Genomic DNA, 20327 nt, shown 5'->3' with positions numbered 1-20327 from the left:
TCTCAAATAAACTTACTAGTGTAAATGTCTAAAAGAAACATGTCAGTAATTTGAGTAACGCTATTCTTATCATATTAACATTATTTATTTATTATTTTTTATTGGTTATTTCTCAATTCAATTTTACGAGTCAAAAACGTTGTTTCATTGAAGTCCTAAACGACCTAAACAAACGAGCAATATATAGATGGTAGGTACTTGTACCTATTACCCGTAGGTCGTCGACGTAGATAAAAAATAATGATATGATTACTTATGAATATTAAGATTCATGAATCTACTGTGTGTTTGTATAACAAATTATATTTGGTTCGTCAATGGGTGATTAAAGGAACCGTATTCATTTGCACGCACACCGATAAGTACCTACCTATAGTTTACATAAATTAAAAATAATAATATATTATTATACCATTATATTATTTGCTAATAACATAATATAAGTAATATAATAATATATTAATATACCTATAGTAGGATAATGGATTAAATACAATGTATAAATGAAATATGATTGAAAAAGTAAAACTTTAATAGGTACATCACAAAACTATATAAGTTGATGAATATAAAAGTTTTAAAAAATAATTACGTTTTACAAATTTATAAAAAACCACAATTTTAAACTTAACCAAAATAGAATAAACTCAATACTATATAAAATTTCAAGGTTACTATAGTTTATTTTAATTTTAACACTATTTCATCTTTGATTACAAAGGAATTTAAAATAAATATTGCGATTGATTTGTTTTGTTGTATTTATGATACCTATTATAGTTAAAAATTATTAACAATATTATGTCGTTTAAAATAAAAATTTATTGATATTACATAAATCATACTAACATTAAATAACTAAATAATTATTAATAGTTTTTTTTTTTATTATTATTATTCATGGTACAGCTTCAATTGCTAAGGTTATTAGCTTGCAACAAAATTAAGTACCTATTTAGTATAATATATAATAAAATATAGTTATACAATAGATTCTTAAATTAGATTATACATATCAATTGTATTATTGTTGGTCATGTCTCATGTTATAATAATTATTTTACTTTATTCTCAACCACTTATACAAAATTACAAAATGAAGCTTATTTATATAGAATATGCTAACTTCATTAAAAAGATGTTTACAATAATAACTTGTAAGTTATAAATTACCAGTTCCTAAAATTGTATTGTTTAATTTAAATTTAGTAAATGTTTTAATAAAATAAAATTAGTGAAGTAGATGTATCATAAAAAGTAAAATATACCTAAATACATTTGAAGGTTTACGAAAATATCAATAATTTATATCATTACATCAAAAACATTATAAAATAGTATACGGAAATGTTATGTTGATACAATATTATGTATGAATATATGTTTGATATTAAAATATTACAATGAACAGAATACAATACACAATTTGTATTTTTCATCAAATTGATTTTAATGTTTATTGTTATTTTTATTTCCATGACAACTACGGCTAAATATATAGCTTAAAAAATCATAACAGGTAGGTTAAAGTACGTTGCTCCTGCGTCCTGCCTGATAGTACAAAATGATCGTTTGGATTAGCACAAACGAATGGTGTCTAAAAAAAAATGTCTCTTCATACATCGTTAGTTTTTGCTATTTTTGCATTAGTATTTGGTAAGTTTATCAAATAAATGAAGAACAAAAGTGGATAGTTTAAACGATTAGTTAAAATTTTAATTTATTATAATGTTTAAAAATTGTTTTTCCTACTCTAAACAAAATCATTACCAATTAAAATTTTATATTTACAATAATTTATGCTATAATATTTAAATATAGTCAAACCAATAACACCCATTGATGAAATATATATATCACCATTCATCTATGACGTACAAAATAAGACTGATGCAGTAATTTCTATAAAGGGATTGGCATCTACAGTGGACACGATAAAATCAATTACATGCAATGTAATGGATTTGGATTCTCAAATTATTATGGTAATACAATTTATTTTATAGAATTATACGAAAAATACAAATAAATAAATCTTTTATATTATTTTAGTCATATACGATCAAAAAATTTGGGCACCTATTTTAAAACAAAACTCGTATCGTACAATTTTTCTGAATATTTCTCAAGCTTGTAAGCAATTAGTTATAGTAGAGGGGCAGAGTTATAAATAATTCACAATTTATGGAAAATATAAAAATTATTTAAGCATACACATTTTTTAAATTCCAATCGGATGTTTGCATATCGTACAGATATGGCGTACTGTAGTTACACGAAAATAATACGAGTCCTGTATAAATTCCAATGAACCTAATGAAGAATATTATTAAGCGAAAATCTGATGAATGTCAAAAATTAATAGTAATAACTAAAAAAATGTACTGTCATCTGTTAATTAACAAAACTAAATGAACATATTTATATATATATTATATACACATAACATGGTATTGAAGTTTCAAAAACTTTGTATTTTTGTAATTTACTTTAAAATTTAATTTTTATATTTGATATGTTAAAAATGTATCATTCTTTCTGTTATTATAGAAAACTGATATAAATCTAAGTGACACGTTTACGATATTAGCACGATTTGAAATACCAACAGCATTAGGTGCTTTTAAGATACAATGTTCAAAATTCGGTTCATTTTTGAACTTTTATGGTAACTTTTTACTTGTTAACAGTCTACATTTGATAATCGGAAACGTTGAACCAAATACAATAAAACTAGGAGAAAGTGTTTCAGTAAGTATATATTCAATGCTCATTCAGTCTTTCATGTAAACTTTTATACAGTTGACTCTCGATAATTCACTCTTTGGTAATTCAAAGTAAATGCTCGGTCCCTTGAAAATCACTCGGTAATTAGAATAAAGAATGTCTTTATATATATGAATATCAATAATGACATTTAAGTACACTCGGTAATTCAAAATTAAAATTTTGAAAACTGGACACTATTACGTGACAATTCGAAGTATCCATTCAACGATCAGTAATTCGAAGTATATCCACCAAATTAAAAAATTGAAATGAAAAAATGAAACTAAATTTGATAAAACAGAAAACCATTATAGAGTTCTTCTTCTTCTAATAATTTTTTATTATAATAATTTAATTTACATAGTATAATTATTAGATATATAATTTAATTTACAATTTAAAAACAATATATAAATTTAATATGTACCACCTGATTTGCTAAAATAATTAAAATTATATACAAAACTAAAAAAAAAATTTTTTCTTAACCCTCAGTAATTAGAATTTTTTTTGCTCTCTCTATTTTGAACAACTCAAACTAACAATTAGAATTATCGGTAATTCGAAGTTTTTGAACAGTACCGTCAACTTCGAATCATCGAGAGTCGACTGGACTGTAGCTAGGTTAGGTACTTACGACACTTCCGTACTATGACGTAGTGTCACTCAGTGGCGTGCGCAGGGGGGGATGATGGGGGATATATCCCCGCCATGGGCTTTTTTTTAGTCTTCTAATACGAGTGGATTTTGGATCTCTAGTTCATCAACATAAACATAATACATTTTTATTTATGACATCCTCCCCCATACCAAATTCCTGCGCACGCCACTGGTGTCACTATAGCCAGGGGTAGACATGTCCGGCGGGATGACAGCAGTTTATACCCGGTGGCCTGGACTGATTTTCATGTTCATGGCCTGACTGACAATAAAAAAAACCAATTTTTTGGCCCGAAATATTGTCCCGGTCAGTCCCCAACTATAGCAATATTGCAGTATTGCACTATAATATCATAAATATAATTATAATAATTAATATTTTTTTTTGTGTACAAATTACATTTTAAGTTTAAATTGGAAATATTTAACTTGAGTGAGCCTGTTCCTTTATTATGTCATTTAACTGATGGAGAAGATTATATCATTTTACCAACAAACTCGATCAATGGAAATAAACTATCTACATGGATTACATGCCCTGAATATAAACTTAATAGAGCTGCTGAATACCAAATAACAGTAGTATACTCAACAGGCGCAATTGATGCAATGTTAAAGTATGATAAAAATATATTTATAAAATTAATTTTAGAATAATTTATTAAAACATATATTTTTTATTATAATAGTCACTGTACCTACGGTGTGCACATGCGGCGATTTTTTATCTAAGGTTTTATAGAATACATGAAAAATACCTATATAGATATTGAATAATACAATTACATTATACGTTTATACTACTTACCTATATCGACAACATATTTATATGTGATCTTTAATATATATTATTCTATAGTTCGAACAATTTCAAAGTAGTGACGGTTCAGGCCGATCGTCCAAAAGTGATGAAATCTGGATTTACTAAAGATTTGAGAACTATTTGGTTTCAATTTGATCAAAATATAGAGGGACCAGATGTGTGTGATGCCATATTCACGCCAATCACATTAAATCAAATTGGTCATGGTATAATAATATGAACATTTATGATTTATGACAACTGGACGTTTTCAGATGTTAAATAATATTATTTTAATTTGTATAGACGCTGTTTGCTGGTTTTCTTCAGATCATTTAACGGTACTCCTAGGAAATGTGAAAACTATTAAAGAAAACAAACTTCATATTCAATTTGCTTCAAGCAATAACATAAGGAGTTTTCGGTCGTGGCCTAATTTGAGTTCAGCTATGTTAAATATTGACATAATTGTACCAATAATTCCTTCTGAGGTGATTAATTTTCTTATACTCAAAACAAAATTGTTTATTTAACACAGTGGTTCTTAATATTTTTGACACTACGGACTACTTAGAGAACTTTCGATACATCACGGACTTCCATTAATCTTATTTATTATCTGCATTCTGCAGCCTGATATACAGACAGAGCAGTGCCAAGAGTAGGGGAGGTTGCAAATAGGCAAGTGTCCTAGGGTGGCAAATTTTTAAATATGTGTGTTTGATAGAGGTGCTAATAAAAGTTAGCCCGGCGCTATAGGATACAGAATTACAGAAATATATAAATGTATAATATAATTATTAATTATTTTATTCGAATAAATACTGTTGTCATCATTCACACTAATCTATAGACTCGAAATTATTATTTAAACAAAACACAGACAGATAAACATAATAGTCATAGTGATTACAAATTAAAGTAATAATAATCGAGTGAAAACATGTTATAGGTTACACTGCCTGTATATTGGTTGAATGGACCTCGACAATTCTGTAATGTTGACGATGGCGTCATCCTTGGAACACAATCTACGGACCAACCTGTATATGATTGTATTGGTTCTCAAGTCATAAGTGTCTCTACGTCTGGTTCACCTATGCTCAGGTTTAGTCCAATATTAAGTTTTAATGACCAATTTAACTCTGCACACATGTCAATAGACGAGTCTTCACAACGGTCATCTTTAGTGAGGAATAGTGTCAGAGGTCTTGTGATATTGATAAATCAACAAAACTTCACAAACAGCATTTGTTTAAACAGTGCTTTGGTAATTTTTATAAAAACCTACATGAATATATATTTATTGATGTACCTATCGAATATCATTGGATGGTATTTAATTAATCGCAATTACTTTTTGGCAGATGTTACCGTACGTAGAATATACTTTAGAATTGTCGGGAACAAATATTTTGAACCAATCAGGCTTGAGAAGTCAATTCAAATTCAAATTAATCGAAACCCATGGCATTAAATCGAAACCAAAATTGCAAATAATGGCACGTCCAATCATTGCAATCGGATCTGAAGCTATGTTTGAAACAGTGTTATATCCAATTTGTGGAGAGCCAATCGAGGATGATTATAATAATTTACAAGTAAAATGTGTTTAAAAATGTCTTATTCAATATTAGCATTATAATATATATTTAAATATTTAAAATACAAAAAGAAAACGGGGAACTCGGTTCTGTTATTTAATTGATTTTGATTGTATTTACAATGATCAATGAGTATAAGTTTGAGCACATATAATATTAGATTTGTTAAATTTGTTAAATTTGAATTTAATAAAAAATTATTATAAATGAATCTTAGAGAAGGAGATGGATGGGTCAGTATTTAATTATAAGAATAATTTACGTTGTATTATATTAATCTTATGACTTTATGAGTATAGAATTTGTTTTTAATTCAATAGGTTGATGGTTGACCCAATGTTTGCCGTAAATCTTAGATTTAAAAATCATAAGTTATAACTTACAAGTCGATACCATACCGTAAAATACATAATATGATATAATATCATATCATATGATTATCATGGTATAATATTATAATAGCATAACACATAACTATTAAATTAAGTTTACATTTTTGAACATTTCTTTTGTAGGTTTAGAAAAATAAGTACCTATAATGTTGATAAATAGATTAAATTTCATTGTTTAAGATCTCTACAATCAATATTTTTTAATTAAATCCTTAGTAATATATTATTGACTCATAATCATATTTATCGAATTAATTTTGGACATTTCGATTAAAATTATAATTATTTTGTACTATAATTTTACAAGTGGTCTAGTTATCTAAATTTTTTCTGCATTAGGTACCTAACATGTGTTGTGATCGTGATTTTTTTCATAAATAACCTTCTGTTATAAAAATGTTTTTTCTGAAGACAGCATAGGTATTATATACCAAATTCCTTGTATTATTTATTGTAAAAATGTGACTTATATACGAACTGATCATAATAAAGTAAATGTTATTATTTTCGTTGTACGGCACGTAAATGATATCTGATTCCTTATAAATTATTATTGTTTCGAATTTTCATATGGCTATTTTATCTTTTAACTGAGCTATTAAATTTATTTGCTCAAATGGGTAACCAAATTTTATCAGTTTGTATTCAATTTTGACAGAAGTCGCTTATATTAGTTAAACCACGTCCATATAATATAAATAACAACATATAAAGTTATCATTTCGTAGCGAATATCAAAATATGGCATAGCGTGCAATAAACACATATATAACTTAACATATGTATTCACTGGGTTTAAAAAATGTGCATTTGTATTCAGACGTTAAACTTTGTCCAGTTATATTTGCCAAACAAAAGACTATAACATAATATACCTAGGTACATCTAAATTATTTGTTTACCAACACGTGTCTTTTTAAATAAATACTAATTTCTTAAAATGTTTGTTACTCATACATTTTAGTTATGAAATATATCTCCGTTTGTAGTATAGCTGGTATTTTATAACCGAAAACAGTAAATACAATATCATTGGAGTGAACGGTCCAGTATTGATATTAGATACAAAAGAGCTAACTCGAGGCAACAACTATACAATTGGTTGTGAGTTACATAACGATATCCTTTTTGTGGAAAAAAAAACTACAGCCATGGCGAAGGTAAATTTATACCATCATAAATAATACAAGTACACATATTTAATTTTTCGTATATTTACAACTATACCTGAACTTACAGTCTACACATAATTCTTTAGTCCTACCCCAAGCATATTTTTTTTTATAATACATAATGTATATTATAATCTGTTATTATATCTAAATAAATAAACAATAACTTGTGTAAATGACAGAAGATGAAGCACAATGGCTTGAACACATGAAGAGGAGACTATTTATAGCAACAGAGTCTCAGAATATAACTTAGACATTTTTCTTTTATATTTTCTTCTAAAATGTAGTCCAGCTTCAATGTGATTTAAATGTATAACTGCGATGTTTCTCTATATTAATATGCCTACTCCAATATGTCTGTAATGAAAAATTGAATACTTCGTTCAAACCAACACTTCATATTATAATAAATATGTGACACAATATAGTGACATTTTTATTATTACTTTACTATTAATGTGAACTATCGAAATATGTAACCATCTAACCCGAATGAAACATTGTATTGTATTCATCTAGGGGGAATGGAAAAAAACATACTACTACTCTCAGTAATAAAAAAATTGTAATTATGGTAATGAGGGGTGGGCACGGGCCTCTTGTTCCCCCTTAAAAAAAATACCCAATCCCTTGTAATTGTTCTTAATCATATTTTACTACAAATCAAATATGTCATTCATATTGTAGATATTATACAAATTAAATTACATTTTAATTAGTAAATTAGATTATTTATATAAAGTTATGTTATATATGGGTCGCTCGGTCGTCATTTGCATATAGTGCGTACTATTATAGCTTAATTATCACTCGATAACAATATTGTCTATATTGAGCAATAAATTATTGTTTTTGACACATGCGTAGTTTTTTGTACTTAAGGCAAACTCTACGAACGGAATCAACGATTTGTTGAGTGGAGATAAACTCAGATTAAAAATACCCGGAATTCGCATAGGTAGGTACTATTTCCACCACGAGTGCATCGTGCATTCGTCCATAACATTTTGAATGTTTAACCAAATGCCAGAAAAATTTTAGTTATGAAAATCGATTAACAATCAACTTTGTGTATTTGAAACTCCTTTTAAATATCGTTCTTTAAGCACTACTAAATTTAAATGTATAATATTTGTTCACTTAACTACCTACAATTTCCATACATGTTATAACTAAAACAGAATGTCTGATAACCGATATATTTTAGATATAATGTGTCACTATAGGCCACCTGCTAGACAGGTAGTCTACTTTGTATTTTTCTAAATAAAAGTTGTTTTTTCTCTTTAGGTATAATTATAATTTATTAACTCACTATATATATACCTGTTATCTTCAATTAAATTAAATGTTGTATTAATTTTTTTAAACAGTTAAATCACCTTTCATTTTTATTAATTTTAAAACAAATAGGTACATACTTACATTTTATAAATAATTATAAAACACAATATGTTACTACTTTTAAAATATAAATATTTACATAATTAATGGTATAGGATGAAATCCAATTTGGAGTTGAACCATTTGACGCGAAAACAATTATTGTGCCACAGCAGATTGTGATTGGGTTTGGTCGATCCATTCACTTAAGGACTAAACATCAAAATTATGTCACGATGAAAAATATACAAGTATATAAAAACTGTTATTTTTAATTAAATCTTCTACAAAGACATTCATATATAAAATTAATATACTTCATTTTTCCTTTGTTTTTTTCATTATATAACTTTTATACGTTTATTCACATCTATGTGTACAATGTGTATGTTAATGTAATGGATTGTATTACTACAGTATTTGTTTGTTATAGTATAAATGGCTTTGCAAAACAACTAGTGGTGATGATTGTTTAATTGTTGGAAATTATCCTTCGTTAAAAGAAGCTATGGATGAAAAGTCATCATCAACATCGTCAGAATTAATAATCCGTGAATTAACATTGGAGCCAGGAAGGTTAGGAAAATAAATTAAATATTTTAAAATTCAAATTATTGGTTTCAAGCTTTTATAGATTTATTTATTTATATAAATTTACTTTTTTTTATATTTATATGAATAACATAAAGATTCTGACGTTTTAGAAGTTATGTTTTATTTAAATTTAAAACAATGAGAAAAATATGCGTAATACTTAACAAATATTATTAAGTGTGAAAAAAAATGAAACCTAAGCTTTTTCATTTTTGGAGAAATATTCAACTACCCATAGGCTTATAGTGTACTACTGGACTCTAATAGGTTTGAGGAATACTGGTCTCATATTTTAATTATAAAAGATACTAGCATTGATTTTATAATATAATATGTATAATAAAATATTATAAAATAAATGATACTAGCTAAAGATTAGAATAATAATTAATTCACAACAGAGTTCAAAGTGCAATAGTTTAATTTATAATAGCATAATATGTAAATATGTTATACTTTAGGAAAACATAAGTATACAAGCAATACTTAGCATCCAATTATACTCCCATTAGAATTATTTAATTACATATAAAATACTTAAATTGTTCGTTATAAATATTTTTTTTTCAAAATCTTTTATTAAATCTACAACACGTAACCTTAAAAAATTCACTTAATTTAAAAGCACACATCGTTTCGGTAGTATCTGTAAAATTCTATTACCTTGGTGGTGCCACGGAAATAGTGGCAAATTGTGTGCGGCTTCATTTTGTCGCTACTGCCGCTGTGTGTGTGGACCTTTATATTATTTCATAAAATAACAAACCTATAGGTAATATTATCATTAAGTAAACCTGATAATTTTACTTTTAAATTTTGTCTTTTTTCGTTCGTAATACATACAGTTTTCATTTAGGTATTACTTTGTGGTTCAAATATCATTAGACGGCGTTCCGATTGACTCAGCTGTATCCGTTGTTGTGGTTTCATTTGAATCTGGTCCACATATAATGTTTTATTGGCCAGATGGAAATTTCAACCCAAGTATACCTACAATCCCCGGAAGTAGTATCATGATAGCCGCCACTGTCTCTTTTTTGACTACCAGTTGTTTAACTACTTGGACCACGTCGTCAGATTCTGGATACAGCTATTTAACGTCAAAACATTTGGTAAATACTAAATCTATGACAACAAAATACAGTTTTAATTTTTATTTTATATAGGTAAACTGCAATTGGTGTTAAATAATTTATTGCACATAATATTTTATTTAATATACACTAATTATATTTTATCAATCGATTAACAATTCATAATTAATAATTTGAGCGTAAATTACATAATATATAGGGTGGAAAAATTAAAGTCATTAGAGAATTTATGCCAGGTCGAAATGAAACATTTTCGCGTGATATTCGCATTGCGATAACATTGCCAAACAAAATTAACCAAAATACAAATTTCTTACTGAAACTTAATGTCCATTGTGCTTCTTTGAAACATTCAATGTTTGGGGTTGTACCAGTTTCAATAGTTGCTCCACCACGAACATTCAAATTAGAAGTATGTGTTTTGATTAGCTCTATAATTGTAGTTGTAATATTTAATTAGATATTAGTTATTATATTACATATTAAGTAAAGTTATGACCTACATAAATTCGTATTATTAATTATTAGGTAACACCAAAAGGAGGAATTGGTATTTTAACTAAGTTTAAATTTTACACCGATTCGGCATATGATAGAAAATCTAGTCACCCAATCCGATATAGTTTTGGATTTTATCTACCAACATTTTCAACCGTTCCAATATATTTTTACACATCAACTTTCAGGTTACAAACAGAAACAGTTCTCCCTTCAAGTTCGTAAAATTATTTTATGTGCAGACTATAGATGGTAAATAGTGACGTATTTACGATGGGTAAGGTATTCCTGTACGCTGGTGATATACCACTAATCACCCTCTGAGTTTTACAGATTCTGCTGAGCATAGCGAAGAGCAGTTAAAAATCCGTATAATTTTAAATTTTAATACCTATAATACTCGAAAATACATTATAATTTAAATTAAATAATACTTTTTTTTCTTATATGAAACATGTTCTAAGCTCCAGTCGTTGTTCAGTAAACAATAAACTCTAGTCTCTATCTGTAAATAAAATATACAAATTACAAACCAACGTCCTGTGTTAAGTAAAATCTTGAGCCATATTAGTAAATCTCATACTAAGTTAAGTATAAGATAAAAAATAAGAGAGAACAATGTTCCCTTGACAACTTGACGCCCCGAAGGAAATTGTAAATACGCCACTGCAGGGTTGTAAGCAGATAACATATGTGTGTGTTTTGTAACGCTTGCAAGTTAGATAATATGAATTTTATTTATTAATATAGTCAGTTTGGATACAATATCAAAGATTAAAACTATTTTAAAAGTATGCAATGTTTACGAAAGTTGTAGTACGATTGAAGGTCCAGAAATATCTGTCCATCATCCAACACAGATTTCAGATGAAGAAATAACGTAAGATTATATTATTTTTATATTTATATAATATTCTGTACAAGTTATTCTGTTTAATCAAACCCTGGATTCGTGTAGGCTGTAGTATTATGCAGAAGGATGCTCCTTTCAGCATTCTATAGCACGATTGCAGTGACGTACGCAGAAAAAGTTTTGGGGTGTATTTTTGAAAATCAGCTATTGATAAATAGAATTGTTTTTAATAAACATACGATTTTTCTAAGAAAATTAACTAAAATACGTGTTTTAAATATTATTATATTAACATTGATAGAACAAAAAAAACTTCAATATGAAAAAAATCTAACATTCGTAAATTTTTAGCCACTATGTTACGAATATGTTTACAATTAATCTCTATATTATATTAATTATTTTAATTTGTTAGTATTACATTTTAATTTTTCTTTAGCTGGTTACACCCCCCGTGTACGTGCCTGCTCGTTTGTATGTCTATATTGTTATTTCTTTTACAACAAATACAAAATATATAGATTATAAAATGTATTATTGTTACTCGTATGTATTTAAAAAAAAACGAATTGCTTTTGATTTGAAGAATATATTTATATTCTTAAATATTAAATTCTTAATATTTGAATATATTAGACTATATTTACTGAAACTGAATAATAATTTATAGTTTTTAATTTCTGTACTCATTGTGCACTCTATTACAGATTGTAAATATTCATTTAAATAAACTATTTTACAAAAAAAAAAAAAAAAAAAAATATTTGAATATTTGTTTGTAGATTCTTTATACAAAAATACAGCCGTATGTTAAAAAAACAAATGTTAACTGAATCGGAAGCATATTTATTCACTTACATGACAACAATAAAAACTTTCAAAACTGAAGTCTATGAAAAAACTTCAAATGAACTATTTAACTTTATTTCAACACATATTAACAACGACATTGTAGAAAGGTATACCATTGTTTTTATTTTTTATTTTTTTATATAGATTAATTGTTTAATTTATTGAAAACTTTAATATTATTAATTATTATTATTATAAAATTATATAGCGTATCCTACGGAATAGAATACATTCCATTTGGTCTGGCGCTTTTGGATTCAATTTCTCGTACTTTTTTTGTACTTCCAAAGTTTAATAATATACATGTTTCACAATCGTTAGTATTATTACGAGATCGGATATACGCAAGATTAATAGGTACAACAATTTGGTTATAATTAAACTAATAGAGAGTTTATATAGAAATGTATTGATATATTTTCACAGCCTACGATGATGCACTAACGTCAAATGCCGTAAACAACATGAGATTCATCTTAAAAAATGTAAATTCTAATATGCATAATATTTACTCGCAAACAAAGATAAACACTGAAGTGGTATATTTATTTATATGTATAGCAGAAAATTAAAATAAATTAACTAAATTCTATGATACAAAACTAAATTCTGTATTATATTGTGTCAATTTTTAGATTAAATCATTTTTACAAGTCTCAGAAATTGTTATTTTAAACAAGGAAGATGGACCTGATGGTTTAAATGAAAAGAAAAAATTGCTTGAAAGTGTTGAAAATTACGCTAAACATGTTTGTTTGACATTGAATGAAGAACAAGAAATATATGTGGGTATGTTAATGGAAAAATAAATGTGCCTAAGAATACCCATGTTATTAAAATTTTAAATATTTTAAATTCATCAAATAGGATCATTAGTTGGAAGTTTTAGCGTAGGACAAGTAAAAAGTGTCAGTTCGATAGAACCATATATGGAGATACCTACCTGTAATTCGGATTTCCACAAAAAATGCATCAAGCAAAGATCTAAAGTATAATTGTTTTTATTTACGTCATTATTTTACTGTTTTATTTAACACCCTTAGAATTTAAGCAAAATGTGCATTCATGTAAAATATTTTACACCAGTTAGAAAATAATTATTTTTGAAGCTGGAAATTTGATAAGCTTAAAAATTATTTTCTCTATAAAAACTGCATTAATGCAGTTACAACAAATTCAAAATTTGAAAATAATACAATTTTATAGAATGTACTAAAAATGTAAAAACTATATAGTACCTATTATGAAAAAAATATTAGACATCCAACACTTTTAAAATGCATTGTAGTATTGTGCATAGACATGTATTATTTTAATTGTGTTGTCCATGTTGATGATTGATTTGGTTTATTTGTGTTTACAAGAAAATCATAAAAAATAACTTTAAAATCCAAAAATCAATAAGACTTGAGAAACAAATTTGACCCACTACGAACACCTCTATCTTTAGAAAAAAATTAAATATACGTACTACGTTTAAACTTCAGCTCTAATTGTTAAAATATGTTCAACAGTTTTAACACTGATTTTTTCGGTAGTATAGATTAAATGTAAATATTTCCTATTTTGTTATGTGCTTTCGGTGTATTTTGCTATGAACATATCATGATAGATAATTTTAAATATACCTCTCTATTGATTTAAAAACTAATAATCAAAAACAATTTACATTAAATTTAATAATTGATTAAAACGTTCTACATGCAAACAATTGTAAACATGCATAGTACTATATATGTCTGTGTGTTTGATGTCTTTGTATATTAAGAATAAAATCTATATTATGTAGCTTAATATAAATATATAATATGTTAATTTTGTACATACTACGTAGTAATGCTTCATTTCAGCATTTTCTAAATATTTATTGCTGTAACAGTGGCATAGTCAGGACTTTTCTGGCTAGAAAGGGAGGGGGCTGATCAATTTTTAAACAGCGTTGGTTTACCTAGTTTCTTCCATTTAAACAATACATTTTAAAATTTTTACTTTTTATTGACTTTCATAGACCATTAAAATAATTTTTAAATTTTCTCGTTATTTCGAAGGGAGACTGCAACCCCTTCAGTCCTCACTCTGGCTATGCCTCTGTGCTGTAATAATGTATTCATAATTAAAGAATACATTTTTTTTTAAATACAGGTTATGATCAATAAAAACCTTTTTTCATCTCATAGAACTGAGTTTCCATTATGTTTTATGGGTTTTCATTTCTATGACGATTTTTTCACCCAAGTGTATGGTAATAAAGGTCAATTTCTCAAAAGGTAAAAATAGTTAGTAAAAATCTACATTATTATATTTATAACTATTTACTACATCATCATAGATCATAGATGAATCATCGCTCATAGCATTGATTTATTTCTTGAATTATTTATACTTTTTATTTGGGTTATTTTTGGCGATTCTAGCCGTTAGCTTTTAAATTACAAACACAATCACGATATTATTTAAAATTTAATTTAATTTAAATTTAATTAAGAGTATAGGTTCGATATTGCTATGAAGAATAGTGATAGAATTATGATTTAGTCTTATTCTTATATTGGACAAGGGGTTGTGAATTGTAATAGGATGTCAGAAATATTGGCTTCTCGCTCCTCATCGTTATCGTAGCCACTAAAACATGTTTGACTCTAATGTCGATATGTAAGTGTATATCTATATTCTATTTTACCCTACAGATGTAGTTATTGGATATTAGACTGCGAGGTATTGATTGATGAGTAATCCCAAGTATTCTGAGCCTGATAATAGAAATTTAAATTTCCCTTATCAAACTATACAATTCATATTATATTCACAACAAGATGTACCGTACCTAGTTATATTTATAGAGATCAAACGAATTTTAACAGTTGAGTGTTTTCATAATAATATTATTTGAAAGTTTCTTATGTATTTTATTCAGGCATAGTGGATTATATGGATTTCATATTATGAAGATGAATAATAGAAAATCTAACTATGAAAGTGTAGTACTAAATCCATCGAATATATTAAATGTTATTGAAATTCCTTTACAATCGACAGCTGATACCCAACTAGAAGTATTAAACGATAATTTAAAAAAAACTTAATTAATTACCTAACTAATTACTTAAATCAATACTGTTAATTTTTAGTGTAGATATTGGAATGGTATATTAGGTTGGACTAATGAAGGATGTAAGTTTCTTGGTGTTATCACAAAATCATTAAATCATTTTGCTACGTGTGAATGTCCAGCATTCAAATATTACGGGTAAGTTAAACTATGATTAATAAACCAAAGAATACGACTAATATTAGGATAAGACGTTTATTACACATCACATTTTTACAGGATATTTTCTACTGACGTTACAAATGTTTTATTCGATAATTCTGTATCGGATTCAACACATAATACAGTTGTTTATAATAATACAAATAAGAACAAAATGTTCAATAACTCATCGGTTTCTCAAAGATCTCTTTCTGATATATGTGTGGCTTTCAAGTAAGAAATATTATATTTAAAAAATACTACCCATAATAGTTTTTAATACTTCCAAAATTGTAAATATTAAAATATGATCTTAAATAATATTTGTTAATCACGTGTTCTTGCATAATGGTATTTTATAATATAAGATTGTTTTGTCATGAAAAAAATATATATATAAAAATTCTGGTAAACTGTATAGAATACTGTATCTATAAAAGTAGAATGTGCTAGTTAAGTAAATTATTATTATTTTTTATTATTTTTATATCTAACGATCGATTAAGTAGGTATTCGTGTCTTAAGTTTTCAATTAAGCAATTAGAATTTGTATCAAATACATTCAACAATAAAAAGTAACTTATTATTTGTACTCACGTCAACAGAATAAATGGGGATCCTGCTGATTTACATGATCAGAACATAAGGGATTTAGAAAATTCTTTAAGTCGACAATTAATGGAAAAAATTGTATCACTTTCTTCAGTTTTGAAAGAACTGAAATTGATTATGAGTAAGTTATTTTAATATTTGAAAATAATCCAATAATGTATTATTCACATCATTTAAATATAATTATTCAAGAAATTAATTACTTATAATGCATTATAACTGGATAGACCATATTTCTGGTAACCCAAAATACAACATAAATCAAATAACAAGATAAATCTTATAGGGTATAGACTCTAATTATATAGAGGAACTGAGGAACCCAAATATCATTATGAATGTATATTTAAATGTTAATATAATAAAAAAATTTGTCTGCTTATATTTTTGCTTCCTTATGAAAACAATTCAAATTTCACCTCTAATTTTAGTGCTTGACAATCACAATGTAGAAGTATATACCTGATTATGTATGTACCATATTACGTATATAACGTTTATTTTGGGACCGGGTGTGGCTCGATGGTTGGTCTAATACACTTACGTGTTCTGAGGTCAAGCGTCGGCCACCGTCACTATAATTTCCGGATGGCCGGGTAGGTGACCACTCAGATTTTTAGTAACGAATTCTCAGCGCACATACACATGTTCCTCAACCAACCCTAACCTCCCTACAAAAATGCTAATAGTCATATTTGCCGGCGCTTAAGATCAATGAAAAGAGAAATTTAAAAAATGTTTATTTTTAAAAATAATGTAGGATTTAACACCATCCACAAAGACCCATAGGTATAAAAACAGTAGAAGAAAAGCTGCTATTTTCTATAAACGGTTTTATAATAAATTAGAAAATCCTCTAATAAAAGGCTTACAAATCCCATCACTTCCTGGAAATCCCCATCGCAGGCTGAAAAGGAAATGGTGTAGGAATCATCTAACTTAATCCTAATAAGTTGTAAGAATCACATCATAATAAACAAGCTAAGTACTACTGATGGGTGCTGGCTTCTTATTCATGGAACCCCATAATATTTTGTCACCCCAATCTCACATTTACTTATTGTGCTTAATTGTATAGATTGTATATTTCTTGAAAAAAAAAAAAAAAGGATTCAACATATTTTTCATTATTATTGTAGGTGAACCGATCTATATAACTTTACATTTAATGCAAAATGTAAATATTACTACAGATGAATCCATTCAAGACCTTGTTAAAAAACTAGCTGATGGATCTTTGATTATATACGACTTGCATAGATTTAGGTTATATGTGCCAGAACAACCATTAAGAATTATCCAGCCTCGTAATTTAGGTAAAAATTAATAAAATTACTTTTTTATAACCTATATTATAAAATTATAAACAAAACTTATTCATCAAAAATTACTCAATTTATTTAAATTTAACAAAATATTTTTTTTTTTTTTTAGAAATCAATGAAACGGGGAAAAATATTGCCTTGTTCTTCGCCATATTTGTCTCTTTTCTCGCCTGTTTTGTATTTGGTTCAATATTATTCAAACGGCATCAACTTCTTGCAGACACTTCAGATGTTCAAGTAAAGTAAAAAGAAATGCATTAAAATTTTTATTTTATCTACCTATACCTAATAGTAATTAAATTTATAATTTATGAGATATACCAATTATATTTTTGTTTGAGTTCAACTATTTAACTAATTTATCTACCTATACCTAATAGTAATTAAATTTATAATTTATGAGATATACCAATTATATTTTTGTTTGAGTTCAACTATTTGTCTATTTACATTTATTATATTAAATAAGTATTTATAAAAAATATTCAAATTCACCTAAATACCTAAATAAGAGACAATAAAAAAGTATAGAATCTCTCAAAAAAAAAAATTAAAAATACATAATATATAGTGGGTGAAATTAAGTATATACACATAAATATTAAAAGGATTACAATTATTAGTTTTAGTAGTAAATTATTAAATAACAAAATAGTCTCGTATGAACATAAAATATTAATATGTTTAAACATGAAGTCCTTAATATTTATTTTTACATAAAATACCGACAAATAATTTTTCAGCAAAATTTAAAAAAAAAAGATCCTATAAGACGACCAAAATATAAGAAATTGGAGTCAACTGAATTGATTGAACAAAATACATCTTCAGAACAAAGATTTCTTCATTTTAATAACAGTAAATGAATATTATTTATATTGCTTAGTAAAATGTGATAGTATAATCTGTTATTTTTAAAACCATAATTATTAATTTATAATTTCAGATGTAGAACTTTCAGACTCTGGTATCACTCTACATTCTGATAGAACACAAATCAATTTACTGCAGCAACTTCATTAGATTATAATATGTATACAAATAGTACCTAAATAAATATAATTATAGGTATTAATATTGGCATTTGATGCCTTGGGTGACATTTTTACATATCAGCTATACATATATAATATATCTAGTAGTTTCGTGAACATGTTTAATTTAAGACCAAAAATTTAAGTTGTAAATACTAGTGCGTACTGCAGGTGTTTATAATTAATGACAATTATTACGTCATTATCAGTTGCATTTTACAACATTCTTTGTTCCCTGTCGTACGTCAACCATTCATGCAAACCTTCTGCGACCTGTTTTCAGGATTTACCGCTCAAACAGTTTGTTACCAAACGAAGTTCACAAGTCATAAATCATGATAAAAAAAATGTATTTGTTGTCTGTTGATAACATTTTTTCTGATATAATATATAAATATGATTACAAATTTAAAAAAAAAAACGAATAATTACTTCTGCTATATAGTAAGTATTAAATCATTGAGTATCTGAATAATGAATGTCTTCAATTTGAATTTTATGATAAATCATTTTCCTCTTTTTTTGTACCTATAATTTATAATTATACATATTATATATATATCCGTAAAACAAATCTCAGTCCTCAGATTAATTCGAATTCTAAGGATATTTTATAGTAGGTAAAATTATTATTTATTATATTTCTATTTGTAATTTATTTTTCTATTACCTATGGTGATAGGGCTATAATATAACTAATTTTAACTAATAGATTTGTAGTATAAACAACTTAAAATGAGTTTGAACATTTCATTGTACTCGTTTTTAGTAATAACCAATTAATTGAATATTTATTACTTAGTGGCGAAACTTTCAATTTTTTTTAAATCAAGCTTTTTGAATTACACTAAAATGACTAAAGAACTTAAGAACATGATGAAATGTTTATAACTAAAAGAAAATTTAGGTATGACGAATCTTTTGTACTTCATTTTCAAACTAAAGGGAGGCATAAAATTTAAAATTGTAATAACCTTAAATTTAAAAAAATAATTACACAATTTCATGATTTGGTCGAATTTGGTCAAAATTTTAACTTCTATAACGTTTATAAAAAAAAGTAATTGTGTAATTTCATTAAATTTATTTCGGTATGAAAACTGTACTTATGCGAGACTCAAGTTACATTTTAAGATGTTTTTCTCAAGTAAAAAAGAATTTTCATATGTATATGAATATTATAAAACTTCCACTAAAAACTGTAAAAAAAAATTCAAATTTCTATAAATATTCATTTTTGTATATCAAAAAAAATAAATAAAATCATAGTAATAAATTTTATCGAAATGCAGTTTTGATTAAAAATTCTAAGTTCCTCAATAAATTTTTTGTTTTTCTAGATTATTTTTGTAAGTAGGAATTGCAACCTCTACTCTAAGACTCTCCCAGATAACCCTCCCCGACGATTAAAACGAAATTGGCCTCGTAAT

At 26.3% G+C, this 20327-nt stretch overlaps 1 protein-coding gene across 2 annotated transcripts; it reads left to right on the top strand.

Annotated features, from left to right (window-relative positions):
- Positions 1-1541: 1541 nt before the first annotated feature.
- Positions 1542-18938, top strand: LOC107168716 (uncharacterized). 2 transcript variants are annotated; one of them, XR_016190466.1, is made up of 29 exons: positions 1542-1656; positions 1822-1985; positions 2551-2751; positions 3838-4046; positions 4289-4458; positions 4538-4722; positions 5184-5501; positions 5599-5832; positions 7217-7387; positions 8902-9036; positions 9219-9361; positions 10236-10491; positions 10673-10885; positions 11002-11188; positions 11722-11851; positions 12607-12783; positions 12885-13033; positions 13103-13215; positions 13312-13465; positions 13544-13665; positions 14819-14943; positions 15591-15729; positions 15805-15923; positions 16005-16160; positions 16532-16659; positions 17678-17854; positions 17973-18105; positions 18607-18721; positions 18810-18938. XR_016190466.1 is itself a non-coding variant. In XM_089220717.1 (29 exons), exons 1-29 carry the CDS (start codon positions 1608-1610, stop codon positions 18884-18886), a joined length of 4644 nt encoding a protein of 1547 aa, XP_089076843.1. In that variant the 5' UTR covers positions 1543-1607; the 3' UTR covers positions 18887-18938. The 2 variants fall into 2 exon arrangements, 1 of the variants encoding a protein (XP_089076843.1); XM_089220717.1 differs by having other exon boundaries at positions 1543-1656; positions 17973-18100.
- Positions 18939-20327: the final 1389 nt, after the last annotated feature.

This window comes from Diuraphis noxia, unplaced genomic scaffold (genome assembly GCF_037042655.1).
Source record: "Diuraphis noxia isolate RWA-SAM2 unplaced genomic scaffold, SU_Dnox_SAM2 contig0002, whole genome shotgun sequence".
NCBI lineage: Eukaryota > Metazoa > Arthropoda > Insecta > Hemiptera > Aphididae > Diuraphis > Diuraphis noxia.
Note: the sequence above shows the minus strand (reverse complement) of the source record. Positions and strands in the feature narration are given on the sequence as shown.